The following is a 19,511-nucleotide window of genomic DNA, read 5'->3' on the forward strand; positions in this document are numbered from 1 at the left end:
TTAATGTCTTTTCCCCCTATCTGTTGGCAGTTCAGCAGAGGTTTTAAATTTTTTCTCTGCCAGTATGGTAAGTCCGTTGCCACAGATAGGGAGTCTACAAAACAAAGTTTTTCCCTCGTTTCGGAGTTGTTGGAGTAAGTCCGTGAGTGGGGTTTATTCTTTTCTTTCTGAGGTGGCAGCTCAATTTGCATTGGTCTTGGGACGAGTGTCTGTGTGGTGGTGTTGGTGTTGGTGCAGTATCTGGTACTGGTGCGGTGTCTGGTGTTGGTTTTGGTGCGATGTCTGGTGTTGGTGCAGTGTCTAGTGTTGGTGCAGTATGTGGTTTGGGGGTGGAAGTGGGTTGTGTTGTTGTTAGGGCTGGTGTATGCTCACAGGGAGTGGGGACTGCCTTTTCTTCCCCTTTTCTTCTTTTGCTTTTCTTTTTTATTCTTTCGAACAAACCGGGGAGTGGTGAGGTTGAGTTCCTCTCCCTCTCACTAGCAGATTCATCCTCAGAGGAGCAGTGTTTTCTTCACTTGGTCCCCGTCTCAATTGGTGTGGGGACCGTTGGTTGTTGCTGCTCCTCTAATTGCTGTTTCTCTGGTTAATGGTGTTGCTGGTCTGGTTGCTGTGTCCATTTTTGTTGCTGCTGCTCCTCTTCTGGCTGTTGCTACTGCTGCTTCAGCTGCTGCTGTTTTTGTTGTTGCCGCTGCTTTCACGGCATTGGCTGTGGAACCAGTGGTGGCAGCTGCTGCTGCTGTGGCTGGTTCAACAGCTGGTTTAGCTGCTGCTGCTGTGTCTGCTGCGGTGGCTGTTGCTGCGGCTGTTGTGGAGGCTGCTGTTGTCTTTGTTGCCTCAGTTGCTGGGTTGGTGGTGGGACAGCGTCAGATAGGACTGTGGGCTTCCGCGTCCACCTCGTTACCATGTTTCACTCCCCCCCCCCCAGCCTCCTGTGCGGCTTTAGGTTTCCTCGGTGCTGGGGTTGGTGCTCCGGTTGCAGGAGTTGTGACAGTCTGTTTGAACACTGGTGCTGTCTCATAGGTTGGGACCGCCTTTGGTGTCACTAGAGTAGGGGTTGACCTTTGAGGGCAGCTCTTGGCCATGTGATCCTGCTTTTGGCAGAACCAGCAGTGCGGATGATAGCCCTCCACAACCACCACCATCATAGTTGCCTCTTTAAATGTCAGCTGTGCTGGTATCGCCTGGAAGCCTTCTTTCTTTAGCCTCATGGCCACAGTGTAGCTGCCCAAGTGCATGCCGGTTTTTGACCGTACTGGGGTTATTTTTTCTGCCTCGCCGAACGAGCAGAAATTCTACTGGTATTTGCATAGGTACATTGAATACCTGCACCCAGGTTCTTGTCCTGCCCTGGTATTTGGGCTTTAGTTTTATTGTTCCATGCTTAATGTCTTGTAGGGTGAGTCTCTCCGCATCTTCCTTGGTGAGTAGGAGGATGTCCCAAATGGCGTAGCTCCTCTGGTACAGGTATAGTACCAGGATGTTTAGTTTGTGTAGGAGCCCCGCCATGTCTTCCTTTTTCATTCCTAGGAGGCGGTTTTCTGGTATATCGGAGATGATGAAGAGGAGGACTCTGCCTTCGATTGCCTCCCAAGCGCCTGGCACTGGTTTAATTTCTGCCCCTCTATGTATTGTCTGTACTTGGTCAAGTACAAGCTTCTATACTCTTGAGGGGACAGTTGCTTCTCTACAGTCTTTCCCCATGCAGACCCTCTTGTTGGTGTTGGATCTTTGGTGGGGTTGGACTGTTTTTGCTGTCCCTTTGCGGAAGGGTTGCTATTTTGGAGGGCATTTCCCTTTCCGCTTTCCTTTGGGACTGACTCCTTGCTTGATGCTTCTTCCAGGAAGAGCCTCCCTTTTTGGGGAGTCGGCCTTTTGATTGAGGAGCATTGTCCCCTTTATTGTCCTTGGGAGTTTTTGCCCCTTTTGTTTTGGTGAGGTCCAGGCGGTATGCCCACTCGTTTTCTTGATTTTCTCCCCTTTAGGGGAAAAGCCTTCCTGGGGAGCATTGCCCCCTTTATCGTCCTTTGGAGCTACTACCTCTTGATTTTTATTGTTAGAGCGGGATGTCCCGTCCAACATTGTTTTTTCTCCCCTTTGTGGGGAGTCGCCCTCTTGGGGAGCTGCTGGTGAGTTTTCCCCCTTCTGGGAGGCGTCACTTGGTTCATTTTTCGGGCGGTATGCTGTTGCTTGTTGGTGTTTTTGCTACCCCATTGGGGAGTCATCCTCTTGGGGAGCAGTTGTTTCTGTGGTCGCCCCCTGGCTGAGGTATCTGTATTGGTGGCCCCCGGGCTGGGGGTGTCCATTTTTAAAAAGCTCTCTTTGTGTTTGGAAATCGCGAAAATGAGTGACATGAAGTCGGCGTCCAAAGTGGGGAGTCGACTTTGGCGCTAAAAAGAAGTGGCGCCAAAGGCGGCAAGAGGGGAGATGGAACTAAGAGAGGGAGTGGAAAGTTAATGGAGGGAAGAGAGAGAGTGTTTCCGACCCTCCCTCGCGGGAAGGTCGTAAATTATCAGCTCGGATTCCCCCGTGAGGGGGAGAGAGTAGAGAAAGACAGACAAAGTGGGGGTGCGGACAGAACCCTACCCAACAAGCTCGTCAGGTGTTCCGGGCACGAGAATGTGTCAACAGAACAGCACTGACTCGTGTGGTTTATGTATCAGAGAACAGATACTACACTTTGAGATATTAAATCCTTTATTCATGTTAAAAAACTACGCTTTGATCTTGGTCACAAGGCCAAGAAAAGCTTAAAAAGCTAAGAACAGCATCTATTAACAACAGACCTTTGATCTTAACCAAAAAGGCCAAGCACAAAAGTGTTACGGACAGACCAACCAACTGACCAACCGACTGAGTGACTTATAGTGTCGCTTGCACGCGACTAAAAACTGGGAAAAATATAAAAGTGAACATTGGGTATATTGCTGCTTTTAAAAAAAAAAAAAAAAAAAAAAAAAAAAAAAAAAAAAAAAAGGGTGGTAGTGGAGTGATAGGATTCTGTCAAATAGCTAAGAAGCTACCTGAACTAGGGAGGGTTACCAAAAAATGGAGTAAGAACCACCTGCTCATCACACAGCAGACAAGGAATACATACTCACACTTGATTCCATTTTGTACTCACAAGTTTGCAACTTGCACCCACTCCTTGTTGAATTTTATAGAATGTAATATTTTTTTCATCACATGTAATTTTAACCATAAGTTCGGATACTACAATTTGATCCTTTTATAGCAATTGTTTTATATAAAAAGGGAGATGAATTAGTTGGGTTTATCAAATTTTCCTGAAGTTTAACTTCTGTTCCTATTTACTTGCCTCCGCACAAGGGCAAAGTTAGTAGGTAAATTTTCAATATGGTGAAAATTCAGCTTCAAAAAAAAAAAGTATTTTGCATCAACAGAAAGAAAAGGCATCAAAAACAAATATGTAACAAATAAATATTGCCAAAGGCAAGATAAGTTACTGTTCAATATAAATTTATTTTTGCTTTGATTTATTTTGAAATGTTCTTTTCTTAAAAAGTTTCAGTTTAGTTAGAAAAAATAATGAAAAAATATGGCTGCCGATAAAACATGCACAAGAGCTCTTGATAATTATTCAAAAATCGAAAATTAAACAAAATACTGATAGAAATGCTACATCATCATCACTAATCGTGCAAAAAATGTAATTTTATATAATTTTCGATATTTGAGCAATTATCAAGAGTCTGCGTGTAGGGCTTATACATTTTTTTTCGTTCCAACTGAACTAGGTGAATATTTGGCATATTTGGAACAAAGCAAAAGGTTTTTAAATAAGGTAAAACACAAATAAACTTATCCAGGTAGTTAGAATAGTAACTTATCTTACCTTTGGTAACATTTATTTGTTGCATATTTGATTTTTCACCCCTTTGTTGTTCTGTTAGTTGCAACACAAAATATCCCCAAATTTAAAGTGTGGTATGCAGTGTAAAATAAAGTGTACTATAAACAACAGATACTACACTTTGATCTTATCAAAAAGGAATGTATTAAATGATGTGATATTTATGATTTGTTTTGGTCACCATATTTAAAAAAAAGTAGCTTTTTATTTTACAATGTTGTAAACAAGTACTTAATGAATAGTTAAAATAAAAAATACTAATATTTATGTAAAATGAAATGTAATTATTTATCTGATGACGAAAACAAAAAACCTCCGATGAAATGTGTTTTTTTAAAAATTATTTTGTTAAATGTAAGCTGAGTTTTTTATAAGATAATTATCGAAAAACTTTCCTATATGAAAATTTCTCTAAGGTGAAATAATTAACATTCTAAACAAACTGAAAAAGAAAAAAGTACCCATTTTAGATCAAAAGCAAAGATTGACCTTTTTCTTTATGGCATTCTGATTATAGTGCTAAAAAAGCTTCAACCAGAACTAGCTCCGATACTTACAAAGCTGTTTAAGCGTTGGCTTAAGGAAAATTGCTTCCCAATACTTTGGAAAACCTCATCAGTATGTCCCATATTTAAAAATTCAGGTGATCGGTCTTCCTCTCAATACAGACCCATCAGTTTCCTGTGCATCATGAGTAAGTTGCTGGAATCTGTTAAATAGAGAAGTAGTCAATCACCTCAGCAAAAACAACCTTCTCAGTTACATGCAATATGGTTTCCATTCTGCTAGATCGACAACACATATGCTAACAGTTATATCTCCTAGGATTAGCAAATCTCTTGACAGAGGCTTCTTTTTTAGGGCAATTTCCATCGACATATCAAAGGCCTGGTATCAATAGCCAACAGATTATTAAAGAGGAGATATTCCTCTACAAAACGATGCCTTTTTCGGAATTCTTACTATAAAATTTCTTTCATGTTTCTTTCACTGAAGTTTTCAAGTTGGATTTTTTTTTAGAAAAACCACTTATAACCTTTTAATAACCTCACCATGTTATTAAGTGACCTTTTTTCTTTAAAATGATACCATTTTTATCTACTTAGAGACTCACAATATGAAGCGCAACAAATTAGAAAAACATCAACATTTTTTTTTGTGTAAAAAATAAAGTGACATTTACCAAAATTAGAAGCATAACTTGAAAAATCCTGAAAAAAAAACTATTAAAGACACAAGAAAAAGAATTATATATCTACAAAGACAAAAGATTAAATTTTATTTAAATCAAAACCATATCAAAATAACCCAAAAAACAAATGAGATATCGCAAGTTGAAGTTAAGGGAAATTTTACTTTATTTACTAGTTTTCGCACCTAAACTAGGCCAGTTTGAGATACCTATTTACATCATGTTGTTTTGACGTACAACCGTCAAGGACAATCTGGATTTTTCACATGTCCAAGTAGGATTTGGTTATATTAAGTATTTGTTCAGTAATATATGATTTAATTTTCAAGAGAAAACCTTGTCCAGTGTGTGGTATATGCATTCAGAATATCTGCAATAGAACCGGCTTGCTTAAATCCACAAGAAATTTAGTATTTACGAGGTGGTAGACTAGTGCTTGATTAAGGACTCAAATATTTTGGTAAAGAGAGGGAGGGGGCTAATGGGGGCGATAATAATTGAGTAGGTCAGTTCTTTCCCCAAAATTCTTGAAAACTAGTACCACAGAAGCAATGTTCCAGCAGTCAGGAAAGCAAGATTCGACAAGGTATTTGTTGAAGAGTTAGGAGAAAACTGGGGCAACCTCAGCTGAGCATTTCTTTTTGTTTCATAAAAATAAAATTTTTCTCACAGTATTTTGAGCTACACTGATCGAGCACATGGAATTAGTTTGTATTTATTTATCATATAACTTTATGTTTATCTATTTTAGTTTACGATGAAATTTAAGAAAAAAAATAAATAAAAAGGAAAGAAATAAAGCATCCAATTCCAAAACTTGTTCTTCACTGAAGTTTAAAGAAAATGGATGCGTCATCAAATTAATGTCATAAGATACAAACATGTCGAAGCTACCTTTCAGAGAGAAAATATCCTGACCGTATTTGGTCAACTCTGGTCCTAAACAACATTCTTAGATGTAAATATGCACCAAGTGGTTCCATGTTTACAATGCATGTGAATAACAGACTGATTGTAGGCACATGATATTTAACAAAGAGAAAAGAGATCACACAGGAAATTGAAAAAATGTCTGATCTAAAGTGTGGCCACTTGGAATTCCAGTTGTCCACTTCAGAAAATAATGTTTATTCATATATGAGGTTCCCTACAGTCAGGTTATGATTCTTTCACAGTTTTTCAAATGACAGATCTCCCTAATTGACACCACAGCCGGTGTCGGAATCAAGCAACAACTTTGGACCGACACAAGAAACTAATGATCACAACCTGTACATATGTTAACAATGTGTGTAACAATTAACTTTATAACAAAAACTATTTTACCTATAGTTGAAATGGGAAAACTAGGTTTATACTTTCCCAATAGTATTTGTATCCTATTTTCAGCATAGAAAACGAGATCAATCATCCACTTGCAAGTGAAACAAGTATATTCATTTGTATCATTCAAACTACTATTCTCATTTTGGTTATTTTACAACATTTCAGACAATATGACCGCGGACAAATGTATCTATGTATCTTTTCGAATTCTGGAATCTTTACATTTCTGAATTTTGCAGATCTGTGACGTAGTGGATATAGTATTTGGTAAAATTTTGTTGTCAAGTTAATCTCTTCTGGATGTTAAAGGTTCAATCTTCAGTGCGAGCGACACTCAAAATACAATTGCGAATTACTTAGGATTTCTACCCAGTCATGTGTGATGAAACAAGAGTATGCTACCCCTGTGGATTAAATAAATGGTTCTGTTTGAAATTCTGTACAGATTCCCAAGTTCAACAGAAAGATTCTAGAGTTCAACAAGATATGCCTTAAGAAAATCATAAGTTGCATCAACCAAAACATTGTGAAAATAACACTCAAAAGAGAAAACACTGAATACTCCAAATACAAATTCTGGACTGTTTATGTTTTGGAGCCTATACGGAATTTTAAATTGAATTCTATTTAATCCATGGGGTTAGAGTGTTCTTGTTCTGTTAACTATGACCGGATAGAATTATTAAATTATTTTATCATGTAGACAGATGGTGCAAAGGATAAAGTTGATTTAAATTCTGTTGGTTGACGGTTCAATCTTTACTACAGATGATAATAATTAAGAATAATAAAATTAACACATATCTAATCACGGCTGATGAGACAAAAACAATCTACACCCTTTTACCATAGATTAAATAAAGAGTTCAGTCCCAAAAATTTGCATAGGTTCCAAAGTTCGAAAAGATGCACTTGATGAAGGTTGGATGTTACATCAATCAAAACGTGAAAATAAAACCAAGATGAGAATATATTTTTGAATTTTTAAGATAAAGAATTTCTATTTGAGTTATTCAGACAACTATTCTCATCTTGGTTGTAATTCTTACAACATTCTGATCGATGTAATTTCTGACCTTTTTCAAGTATATCTTGATGAATTCTGGAATCTTTCCTGTTGAACTTAGGAATTTGTATGGAATTTTCAACGGTACCATAATTTAATGCACAAGCGTATCATGCTCTAGTTCTGTCATTCACAACAGAGTAGAAGTCTCAAACATTTTGTAATTGTATTCTCAGTATTGCCCGCCCTGAAGATTGAACCTTCAACCCCCAAAAGAGGATCACTTTAGAACTGAATGTTACTTAGTAATTAGTATCTGTTATGCCACAAGTTCACAATAATCCAAGATAAGAACAGTAATCCAAATAATTGGAAAGACGAGAATAGTAATTTAAATACAAATCCAATCTTAAAAATATTCCAAAACATAAGCATATTCGTGCATGATCAAAAAAAATTAAATAAAACAATTATTTAAAAAGTCTTTATTTAACCCAATGTTTTAGGGCAATAGTGTATAATTTTCTTTCCTTTTTTTTTTTTTTTTTTAATCAAAATCAGAAACTTGCATCAAAATACAAATCACTTATTTTTTTGTAACATTTTTACAATTTTAATTCACAACTCAGATGATAATGTTGATCATTTGTTAAAATGGCTGCCCTCCACCCTTCATATGATTATGGCTTGTCTGAAATTTCAAGACAAAGCTTAAGCATGTTAATGTGATGATAATCTGTTGTGATTTCACATAAAAAAATGCAGAATTTACAAATACACCAGCATACTGACTGCACTGACTTGTAGTTTAGGGGTTTAAACCTATGAGATTCTTTACAATCATCCACCTTAAAAAGCACCCAATTAATTTTTAAATAATCCCAAGTTTTGGTTAAAGTTCTTCAATAATCATAAATTCTTTGGTTCTTTGTGCATTTCTATAATAAACATGTAGTTTTTAATTCAATTTAAAATTTTTAATATTACAAATAGCATTACATGTTTCCAGAATGTAGTGGCATAAAAACTGTCCATTTTGACTTCTGGTGGTTGCTTTGTGAACCTATTTTTAGCAGATTCTGTGAAAAAATTAGACTTTATTTTCAAAATATAACAATGTATTAAAACATGAAAAAAAAAAAAAAAAAAAAAAAAAAAAAATGCTATTTTATGAACATTTTTTTTTTAATTTCAAAAAAGAACAATTCCGAAAGTTAAAAGATCCATAAATAAAAATATTGATAGTTTTTTTTCTTGTGCTACTATAGCGTTATTAAGTGGTAATAAACATGTTTGAAAACCCATCATATGATCATGTATGAAATCAAATTACAAAGTAAACTAAAAATGACATAAATGCACAAAGATCCTAAGAATTTATATGCCCATTAAAAATGGAGGTATTTAAAAATAAAGGCACTTTTTACACGAGAGGAACAATTGTAAAAAAAAAAAACAAACAAAAAAAAAAACAGGTCCCAAACCAGTTCAAGTTAAATACTTTAACCAAAAAACTACATGATACACTGAAGGAATAGTGTTTTTGTTACTTTTAACCTCTCTACCTACCACTGACATCTCTAGATGATCATTGGAACATACACTTAAAGTCAAAGTGGGAGGCGATGCAAGGCAAGGAGTCATAATGATAACACAGCAGCTGTAGGTAGTAGAAAACCTTTTGGGATAGATGTATATGACCCCCCCCCCCCCCCCCTCCTCACTGATTTTTAAATTCTTTGGAAGACTGTAGATGAAGGACCAAATTTTCAAATTATAACATTTTTTTTTCTAAAACCAGTTGTTCCACTTTTAACATGACATGACGGTGGGGTCATTTTTCTATGTAAACATAGCATAGTCTCCCTTGATTTTTTTTTAACCAATAAATCCCTTTTTATAAACACTTCCTTTAAATTTTCACATTGAGACCCTCCTTAAAAATGAACAGATAAGCTTTTCCAAATCAGAAAAAAAAGAATTCATAATCAGGTCTTTGATCAATGATCATGTCATCTGAAGATTTTTTATAATAAAAATGTTTTTTTATAGGGTTGTGTGTATCTGCCCATTTTTAGTTTGATTTGTGGCTCACATTCGTTCGAGTTTTGCCTGAACTGACCGGAAACAATTGACTAAATGGCAGACATCAGGATCAGTACTGCTCATTGCCTGCAGCTCAACTTGGTAGCCAGACACAGCATCAAGGCAGTAAGTGGAAAACTGTCTTCTGAAAAAGGCAAAAACAAGAAAAAAATGAATAAAAATAATGTACAATAATTGCAAAGAAAACATTCAGTTGAAATATACAAATCAACAAGAATGGATATTCTTAAGGTGCAGCTAAACAAGTGAATGTTTAGCAATGATAATGCTATTTGAAAGTGGTAAATCGACAAATGAAAATATGGTTGGATGCATTAAAAAAATCATTTGGCAAGTAGTGATAAAGATGGATTTAAGAGAAGGAAGGATAAATAAATAGCTAGAGATCAATTCATTTGGAAGTAAATTTCTACAAACCATCCAATACATGGCAGCATCTAAAATGGACGTAAAAGCGAATATGATGAGGAAACTAAAGCAAGACAAATAAAGCCTCTCAAGGACATTACCTAAAATATTTTCTTTAAAAAGAAAAAAAAAGGGTAGGTAAATTAAGTTCATTAATACTTTGAAGTTGACATTTTAAATTATTTTATGTCATCGCTTGTCTTTGCTCATTCTGTAATTTTATTTGATCACAGAGATCTGCTTTTATATGTGATCGACATACAAAATACGACAATGAAGAGCTTCAATCTTTTGGGTTAAGATGATTGGTCTATAGATGTGGTTAGAGGATGGAATGAAAATGCATTTTAGTGGATTTAATTTTGTAACTAGATTATTTTTTTTTAATAGGATTTTTAAAATATGTAATACTTTACAATATTGTATTTTGATTCTAATAATTAATAAATAGTAAATAATAATTTAAAAATTTGTTTAGCCAGGTAGAAATGAAAAACAAACATAAGAACTGTTAATAAATAAAATTTTATTAATTTCCATGAGATTTTAATTATTCATTCCCCTTTGTTAAAAAATACAAAAAAACCCTCCCCAGATATAGTGCAAATGCCATTTTGCCAAGATTCTAAAATCCTGTTCTATATGTATGCTTTTGAGTTGAATAAAATCTCAAATATATAAAAGCATTTTAGTTTTGGTAATTTATTCAGCTCAAATATTTCTATAAATATGTAGCAAGTGTTTGTGCCCAGATAATCTTGGTATTGCTCTAACTCATGTGTTGCAAAGAAGAAATGTTGATACTGGCAAAGAAGTTTAAGAACTTCAAAGAATACAAGGACCAATCTACAAATTACACTTTAACTGAATATGTCCCTTCAAGCATTTGAGTATTTTGCTGGTGCATTTAAGTTACGAGGAGCATGGGAAACTTCAAAGAAGATTTACATAAAACAAAATAAGATATTCATTAAACATATTCTTGCTACAAAACACCAACATAACTCAGAAACAGACGAATCACAAACTAAACAAACTACACTGACAACCATCAAAAGAGACTATTACAGTGAAGAATTGCTGAAGAATGTCTTTATTAGCACATTATATTCCTCCAAAATATACCAGTAGGCTGCCTACATTCCGAATTTCTTCCCAAGATTGAAAATAATCTGAGCAACATCCACATGTTTGTGATGTTGCCATGCTAACAAAGCAACTGGTCGTGACAATATTTCAGTCATCTATAATATAACAGCAAAAATGTGTGTTTGTATGTGTGTGTGTGTGTGTGTGCAATTTTATGTATGCCTGACAAAGGATTTTTTTTTGGGGGGGGGGGGCACTCAGAGAGGTCACTAAATCTTACAACTTTTTATATACTGTCTAGATTATAATATGTCCGATTTACAAAACGAGGTCGTCTGAATCTTATTATGTTACAAGATTCACACTGTGATTTCATTTTCTCTACTACTATGGCGTGATGTTTGACCTAGAAAATCACATGTTCACATTCGTTTAACCACCTGCTTTTTTAAAATGTTTAATTTCACCCTTCCTCACTTCTCTGCTCGTGTAGCCTCATGGTAAATTGTCAGGCTATTTGCCTCAAGGCTTTGGGTTCAAGCCTAACTCCCTACCAAATTTTTTTTCTTTCTTTTACACCCTGGCAACGCCGGGCACCCTCACTAGTCTATGTATATAATTAAAGACAAAATGTATGTTTGTATGTCTTGCAAAAACTTTTGACAGATGCGATGGATCCTGATAACATCGGTATCGTTTTGAAGCTCGACGTCTCTGACGACAAACATCGAAAAATTGACCAAAAACATTAATTCCTTCACCCTAGACTGGCCAGTTTTTTACAAGGAGGGGTCGATTTTTTGCGAGCCATTTTTTCAAGTCATCATATCGGTTAGATTGACTTGCACTTAATTTGAACACTTTCAACTTCCAGTTGCATCATGGAGTATCGGTAAGACATCAGATTTTCTTTTCTGCCTTCATGTCACAGGTTCAAGCTTGCCTGCCTACTATTCTTTTTTTTTTTTTAACACCTCTCGCCACATGGGCTGATGACTTTTTGTATGTCTCGCAAAAACTTCTGACAGACACATCAGAACGCAATGAAACCAGTATCATTTTAAACCTTGATCTTTCGGATGACAAATATCGAAAAATTGGCCAAAACATTCATTCCTTCACCCTCAACTGGGCCATTTTCTACAGAAGGGGGGGGGGGGGGGTTCGCCAGTATTTTCACAAGTCATCGTCTCCTTTCAATTGACTATCCTTAATTTACATGTTTACAACTTCTGGTTTTGCCATTGGAGGCATCGGCTAAGACATTTTTTTAAAACTTTCTTTTGCTCTACTTCACATTACAGCAGTGTACCTGCCTGCTTACTACCACTTTTTTTAACACTTCTGATTGCCCCTCCCTCCGCTACTACCACTTTTTTTTTTGAGGGGGGGGGGGGTCCTTACTACACCACCTTGACACACCCGGGCAACGCTGGGTATCCCTGCTAGTAATACTCTAAAAGCTACAATCAGAACTAGCAACCATTCTTGCAAAGCTGGTCAATCGATGCCTAAAGGAGAAATGCTTCCCAACACCTTAAAAAACCTTGTTAGTCTGTCCAGTATTTAAAAATATTGGAGATCGGTCTTCAGCATCTCAATATAGACCAATTAGTCTCCTGTGTATCATAAGTTGCTTGAATCCGTACTAAACAGAGCAACTGTTAACCACCTCAGCAAAAAACATGTATTTAGCGACAAGCAATATGGTTTCTGTCCAGGGCAAGAATCCGAAGCTGAAAGTATCAACACTAGTGTATCTCAAGGATCCATCCTGGGCCCTACTCTCTTCCTTATCTACAATGATCTTCCAAATCATATTTTAAGCTCATTTATCAACATATATGCAGATGACATTACCATTTATGGGAACAGTGCAAAAGCCAGGAATTAACAAAATCTCTCAGAGTATGCGGTACAATGGGGAAAAAGGTGGTTGGTTAATTTCAACACATCCAAAACTAAGTTTCTACCTTTTCACCACCAACACTGATCCCCACTTGGCCACAATTGATATGAATGCCTCTTGTCTTACACAAACTTTTGGGGCTGAAATGAAAGACTTGCATCAAATCTGTTGCCAAAGTCACTAGAAAAATGGTTGCATCATTCTATTGCTCCAGAGGTTATCTCATTCCTGATGCAATCCTCTACTTGTATAAGCGCCAAATACACCCTACGCATGCGTCATACGACGTCGTAACCAGATTTCCTTTAAATATTTGAAAAAGCGACACAATTTCGTGAATGTTGTCTAGCTCAGTTGGTTAGAGCGTGGCCTCATTACCTAGAAGGTTTTGGGTTCGAATTGTGGTGTGAATGTCTTTTTTTTTTTTACGATTTTTAAAATTTTAATATTGAAGCAGGGTTATTTAAGCCATTTTTCACGTGTTTTTCAGATTTTTCTGGGTTTTTTTTTTTACTTCGCTTATTCTTAGGTTTTCATTAACTTATATGGAACGGCTCATCAAGAACTTATTTATGTTAGATTTGAAGACAACCATATTGTACTCAGGCGGAAAGCAGGAAAACGGAAGACAATTCCACAGGTGTGCAGTTCTAAGAGAGAAGCTTTGTTCATGGAATCTACGTTTAGATTTAGGCACAGATAAAGAGTGGGGGGAATTATTGATAGTGTTTTCAGCTAGACGAGTGTTTCTTGTGAAAGTTTGGCGAGGGGGGACCATAGACTGAAGCTCAGTCAAACACTTTCCATTAAAATAACGATACATCAGAGACAAGCTCGAAACATCTCTTCTGTAAGATAGAGGTTGCAGGGAAGAGAAAAGGACATCTCCTACGAGACTACAAAGTCTATTTTGAACTCTATCAAGGCAGGACAAGTTCTTTTTAGCAGATCCTGCCCAGATGTGGCAACAGTATTCCATCCTTGGACGTACCTGGCTCTTATATAGAGAATTGCATCAGCAGTGAGATATCTACTGGATTGATAGAAAGATCCCACCATTTTTCCAGCAGCCCTGGTAACAGATTTGATGCACGTGTTCCATCAGGAGTAATTGTCAAGTCCAGAAGCTTGTCAAAACTTGAAGCCTCCTAAAGACGAGAGCCATTCATTTCAATTGATGCCAGATGTGGATCAGAATGTTGATGATGTAAAGAGAAGCTTGGTTTTAGATGCATTAAAAGTAACCAGCCACTCCTTTCCCCATTGTACTACGTGCTCAAGATCAGAGGAGAGAGAATCAGAGAAAACTTGGTCGTTTACGGTCTTAGATGTGCTACCATAAATGGGAGTGTCATCAGCAGAAATGTCTACAAATAATGTAAGGATGTGATTTGGAAGATCATTAATGTAGATCAGGAAAAGAGTTGGGCCCAGGATGGACCCCTGAGGGACACCAGCATTAATACTGTGAGCTTCTGATTTTTGCCCCTCAACTACTACTCTTATGAACCTATCAGAAAGAAATGATTTAATAATTGAGAAGACATTTCCAGCTATACCATAGCTAGAGATCTTGTGAAGTAAACCTTTATGGTATACCCTATCAAAGGTCTTAGATATGTCAAGAGCAATTGCCCTAGAAAGGTTGCCTCCGTTGAGAGATTTGCTAATCCTATGGGATATAACTGTAAGCACATCTGCTGTAGATCTAGCAGAACGGAAACCATATTGAGTGTCACTAAGAAGGTTATTTTTGTTGAGATGTTGATTACTTCTGTATTTAACACAGATTCCAGCAACTTACTCATGATGCACAGGAGACTTATTGGCCTGTACTGAGAGAGGGATGAGCGATCACCTGAATTCTTAAATACAGAGCATACTGATGAGATTTTCCAGGGTGATGGGAAGCTATTCTCCTTAAGACAACGTTTAAACAGTTTTGTAAGTATGGGCGCTAGTTCTGGTTGAAGTTTTTTGAGTACTATAATTGGAATACCGTCAGAGCCAGTTGCTTTACTGGAATAAAGGTTTTGATTAGCTTGGCAACATCATGTACAGATATATGTATATCACATAGTGTGTTTTCTGATATAGGAGGAAATATTGGGGGTTGGCGGCCTTGGTCACAAAGGGTAGAATTAGCTGCAAAGTTCTTGGCAAAGAGTATGGTTTTGTCTGATGCTGACGAGATTACCTCAGGTCCATTGATGATAGTTGGGATAGAGCACACGCTTCTGTTCAGGATTCTGTTTGCAATTTGCCAAAACTGGTGGGAACCAAGCCGCTGCTCAGGTACTTTGGACATGACGTATTGAGCATACACCTCTCTTGCGTTCTTTATTACTTTCTTACAATGGTTGCTGGCAGTCTTGAAAGTGCCTTTAGTTTCCATACATCTATTACATTGGAAGCAGTGGAAAAAGTGATTTCTGTGCACAATGGCAGCAGCACATTCTGGAGAGAACCATGGCTAGCTGTTAGGTTTTTGCTGGAATTTTTTCGAGGGTATTAAACAGTCTATACCTACAATTAACCATTCCGTCAGATCTGATACTATAGAGGACATCCTTTTTAAACATGGAACGCAGAGGTAGATCCGATATAAATGTACGGAAACTATCCCAGTCAGCCTTAGTGTATCGATATACTGTACGATGGAGAGGTATGTCTGGGGACTTATTACATTTCATTTTTATCTTAATTGATACAACAGAGTGGTCGGAATATCCAAGAGGAGACAGAACAGAAACTGAACATAGTTCAGGGCAAGTTGTGAGAAAAAGGTCTAGTAGACTCGCTTACTAGCTGTCATTGTCAGGCACACAAGTAGGTTCGTGAACAATCTGAGTGAGGTCATAAGCAATGGAGAAATCATGACAGAATCTCCCCTCATCATCGGTCTTGTTTGAGTGGGTCAACCATTCGACGTTGTGAACATTGAAGTCTCCACATACGTGAATGTTAGCTGAAGGATAAGCAGATAGAACTTGGTCAATTTTCTCAGATATGTTTTTAAAGATAGTAACCCCACTGTTGTGGGGGCGATAGAGAGCAAATATAAATGTAGTAGTGTGAGCTAATGCAACCCGGAAGCACATATAGGGTAAGTTAGGATTTTCTCTGGAGATGTCCTTACCACATGGAAAGCCATCTTTAATATAGGCACATATTCCATGCCCATGGCAATCTTGGGGGTCAGATTTAGAAGTTAAGTTAGAGTAACCTTTAATTGTGAACTCTTCTAGGGAAATAGCCTGTGCAATGCCAGTTTCGCTTCAAAATAAAAGGTCTGGTTTAGTCTCCTGTAATTAGGTTTCAACCGCTTACTTTGCTTATTCTTATGTTTTAACACCCCCCCACTCCAGCGTGAGCACACACACCTCCAAACACCTGGGCAACGCCGGGTACCCCCCGCTAGTGTATTCATAAAAAGAAAAGAAGTTAAAGTTAAAGAACTCAAAGCTGAATTGTAATGCATTATATGTACAAATAATTGAAATCGAAATCTATGACTCTTTAAAAATGAATATATTACAATATTTCTTTGGTATTATTGTAGATTAATACCTTCTGTTAACCCCCCACCCCATCTGACCACTTCTCCAAAATATGTGATTTTACCTTTGTAGGCAATTACATGTGAATACCTTAAAAAATTTTAATGAAAGATAAACCAGTATTATTTTAGAATTTAATGTAAAATGATTCCCCATTTTGAGCCATTCTAGTGTTTTAGGGCAGTTAACCATTTTTTTTCTATCGGAGATAAATCCTGTGCACCTTTTTTTTTTCTAAAGACGATTATGTGTGGTTTTAAGAGGGTCTTTGTGCAATTATGAGAGGGTGGGGAGGTTGCCACTCTGACTTTGGGTTAATGATAAAACTAAGGAAAATTATTTGTGAACATCCTGAAGACTTCATAGAAACAAAACAAAAACAATTTTAGAATTTAGAGTGGGGGTTAGTTTCACAAATTTAATGTAAAATAATTCACCATTTCAAGACCATTGTAGCGTTTTAGGACAGTTGACTAATTTATATTTTTTATAGGTGATAAATGGTGCACTTTTCTTTAAGGAAGAATTTTTTTTTTTTTTAGACACTTATATGTAGCTTACCAAGGAACTTTGTCTCGTGAGGAGCTTGCCACTTAGACTTAGCATTATTGTTAGGACTAAAGAAGGTTTTAAGAGGAGGAGGCTTGCCACTCGTACATAGGGTTAGAAGTAGGATTAAGGGTTTTTTTTGTTTTTTTTAAGGCATTTGACTCCCATATTTACGGTTAGTGGGTCATAATTATTAGCCTTTGAAAATGTGGCGCCTTAGATTTTGGACATCAAATTAATTTTAAATATGAAATTTATTTTTGCTTGTCGTAATTCTTAAAGGGTGTGAAACTTAATTACGACAAATAGACAAAAATAAATTTCATTTAAAACAAGTGACGTCACTAACAGAAAACGTGACGTTTGGAAAACTTATTAAGTATTTTTGCCCACTTATTTAAATATCAAAAAACATTTTTTGCTAAAGTTAACAAATCATTCACAAATTTTTGATAAATTTAGTTTTTATTTTCAATTACATTTCTTGTCCGAGTGACACATTATTTCTTTAAACTTTCCAGTTTAAGACGTTTTTTTTATTTCTCTATCTGGACTTCGGGCCAAGATCACAGTGTAGTATTCTGATGCTATACTTTGCCTTTTCTGTCAGTGAAGGAGAAATCCTTCATGACAGAGATAATTTTTATGTTTTTCTATCCAGATTGACCCTTTTTGGGAAGCTGGATTTTTCTCACATTAACTGACCTTGTGTCTAACTGTCCTCGTTGGGAGGTAAGTAAATAGGAACTTAACTAGAAACTGAACACCGCCTACAAATATTTAAATATTGATTTTGTATTTTTTTTATATATATAATTGGGAAGATTAGTGTCCATTCGATTATAATCCACTGAAAAAAAATTGTAAAAAAAAAAAATGTATTGGGAGTGTGTGTGGTGGGGTACTGCTCGCACATGTGAAGCAAAAGCATAGTTCACATTTTCGTTTTTTTTTTTTTTTTTTTTTTTTTAACAAAACGCTGTTTAATTCACTGTTAAAAACTAATGTAATGGATAAGAGTGCACACGTTACATATTTGTTTTTCAACTATATTTTTCAAATTTGACCAAAAATAATGCCAGATTGCTTTAAAATTATATATTCTGATAACCGAGCTCTAGTTAAACTAATTATGTTCTAATAATATGAGCTCCAATTAAATATGTAAGAACATTTTTTTTTAATATTCATATTTTCATTTTTTTAATTCGTTCTGGAATAAACAAAACAAAAGTTTGTTTACAGTAAAGTAATTAATATCAGGGATAGTAGCTGCTGCTGCTTCTACAAATCGTTTTTAGATACTTTTTAAAAATAGAACGATTTTTTCCAGGTATCATGATTTTAAATTGATCAGTACCACAAGATGAAACCAGTTACATTTTTATTTTTAACGGATAAATGTAATAAAAAGATTTATTTAACAGTGGGTGTCCAAAGAAATTTTTTTCTCCAAATTTTCCAAGCTCGTCATGTTGAAGTCTTGTTTAACACAACAAAAAAATGAGCTATCCTTCTAGTTAATTTCTAAATTTCATGACAAAATTCTTAAGAGAAACATGGTACCACCGTTTACAAATCGGGGTCCATTACAAAATCTTACCGAAAACGCAGTTTTATGATGTTAAAATTTTTAGCACTTTATTTGCTTAAAACTCTTAAAATATATAATGTACATTATTATTTATTAATTTATTTAAAAGTATATTAATTTTCAAACAAAATGGTGGTATTGTGAGGACTTAAGATGCTTTGGTTTTTAAAATATGATGATTTTAGCAGAACCCCCTTGAAATCCGTAATTATCCAAAGCGTTTTTATCGTCTGTGTGTATTGCTAATTATATTGTGTATTTCAACGCCAGGGAATCCAGTCTCCTGTAAAGATTTGAGAACATGTTCAAATGAAACAATCTCTGGACATGATAATTTAATTTAATTTATTCTCCAGATGCAAGTGTTACTGAATTGTGTCAATTACCAAATCATACTTACGATTACAACCAGATTATGATAGCAGTGAAAGACACTTTGGAAATTATACTCTCATATAATGAAGGAATCTACCAGTCATAATGGTATGCAGAAGCAGCCCCCCCCCCTGCCTCATCAACAATAAGCATATGACTAACTTTAAATCTTTTTTTAGTATTTTTGTTTACTCTTGTATGAGTTTATATAAACATAGGTATGAGAGGCCTTGAAATATCCCCCTTGGTTTAAAAACCTCTCTAGATATAGCGCAGACACCATCTTGCTAAAATTCTAACTGTTTTGCAGGTCTGCTTTTGTGAGAACAGTTGTTTCCATCCCCCTTTATGACATGGGATGATGGTGCTTATGTATAAATATATCGTATACTGGAGAGAAAAATAAAAACCAAGAAGACATTGTTAACTTCAGATGATTTTGTGCAGTTATTTTTAATCACTTTTACAACTAGTGTTATCAAGGAAACAAAACAAGAAAGAAACAGACATCCACTGAGGAACAACT

The 19,511-nt window shown here is 35.9% G+C and overlaps 1 protein-coding gene across 3 annotated transcripts in view; it reads right to left on the reverse strand.

The window, feature by feature from the left end:
* Positions 1-9,383: 9,383 nt before the first annotated feature.
* Positions 9,384-19,511, reverse strand: part of LOC145245972 (nuclear pore complex protein Nup155-like) — a 141,041-nt gene continuing 130,913 nt past the window's right edge. For all 3 annotated transcript variants that reach the window (XM_080107761.1, XM_080107759.1, XM_080107760.1), the window contains exon 36: positions 9,384-9,625. In XM_080107761.1, coding sequence (XP_079963887.1) covers positions 9,487-9,625 — 139 coding nt within the window. In that variant the 3' untranslated portion in view covers positions 9,384-9,486. The remainder of the gene's footprint in view (positions 9,626-19,511) is intronic.

Source organism: Euprymna scolopes, chromosome 23 (assembly GCF_053919585.1).
Source record: "Euprymna scolopes isolate OS-2025 chromosome 23, ASM5391958v1, whole genome shotgun sequence".
NCBI classification, from domain to species: Eukaryota; Metazoa; Mollusca; class Cephalopoda; order Sepiida; family Sepiolidae; genus Euprymna; species Euprymna scolopes.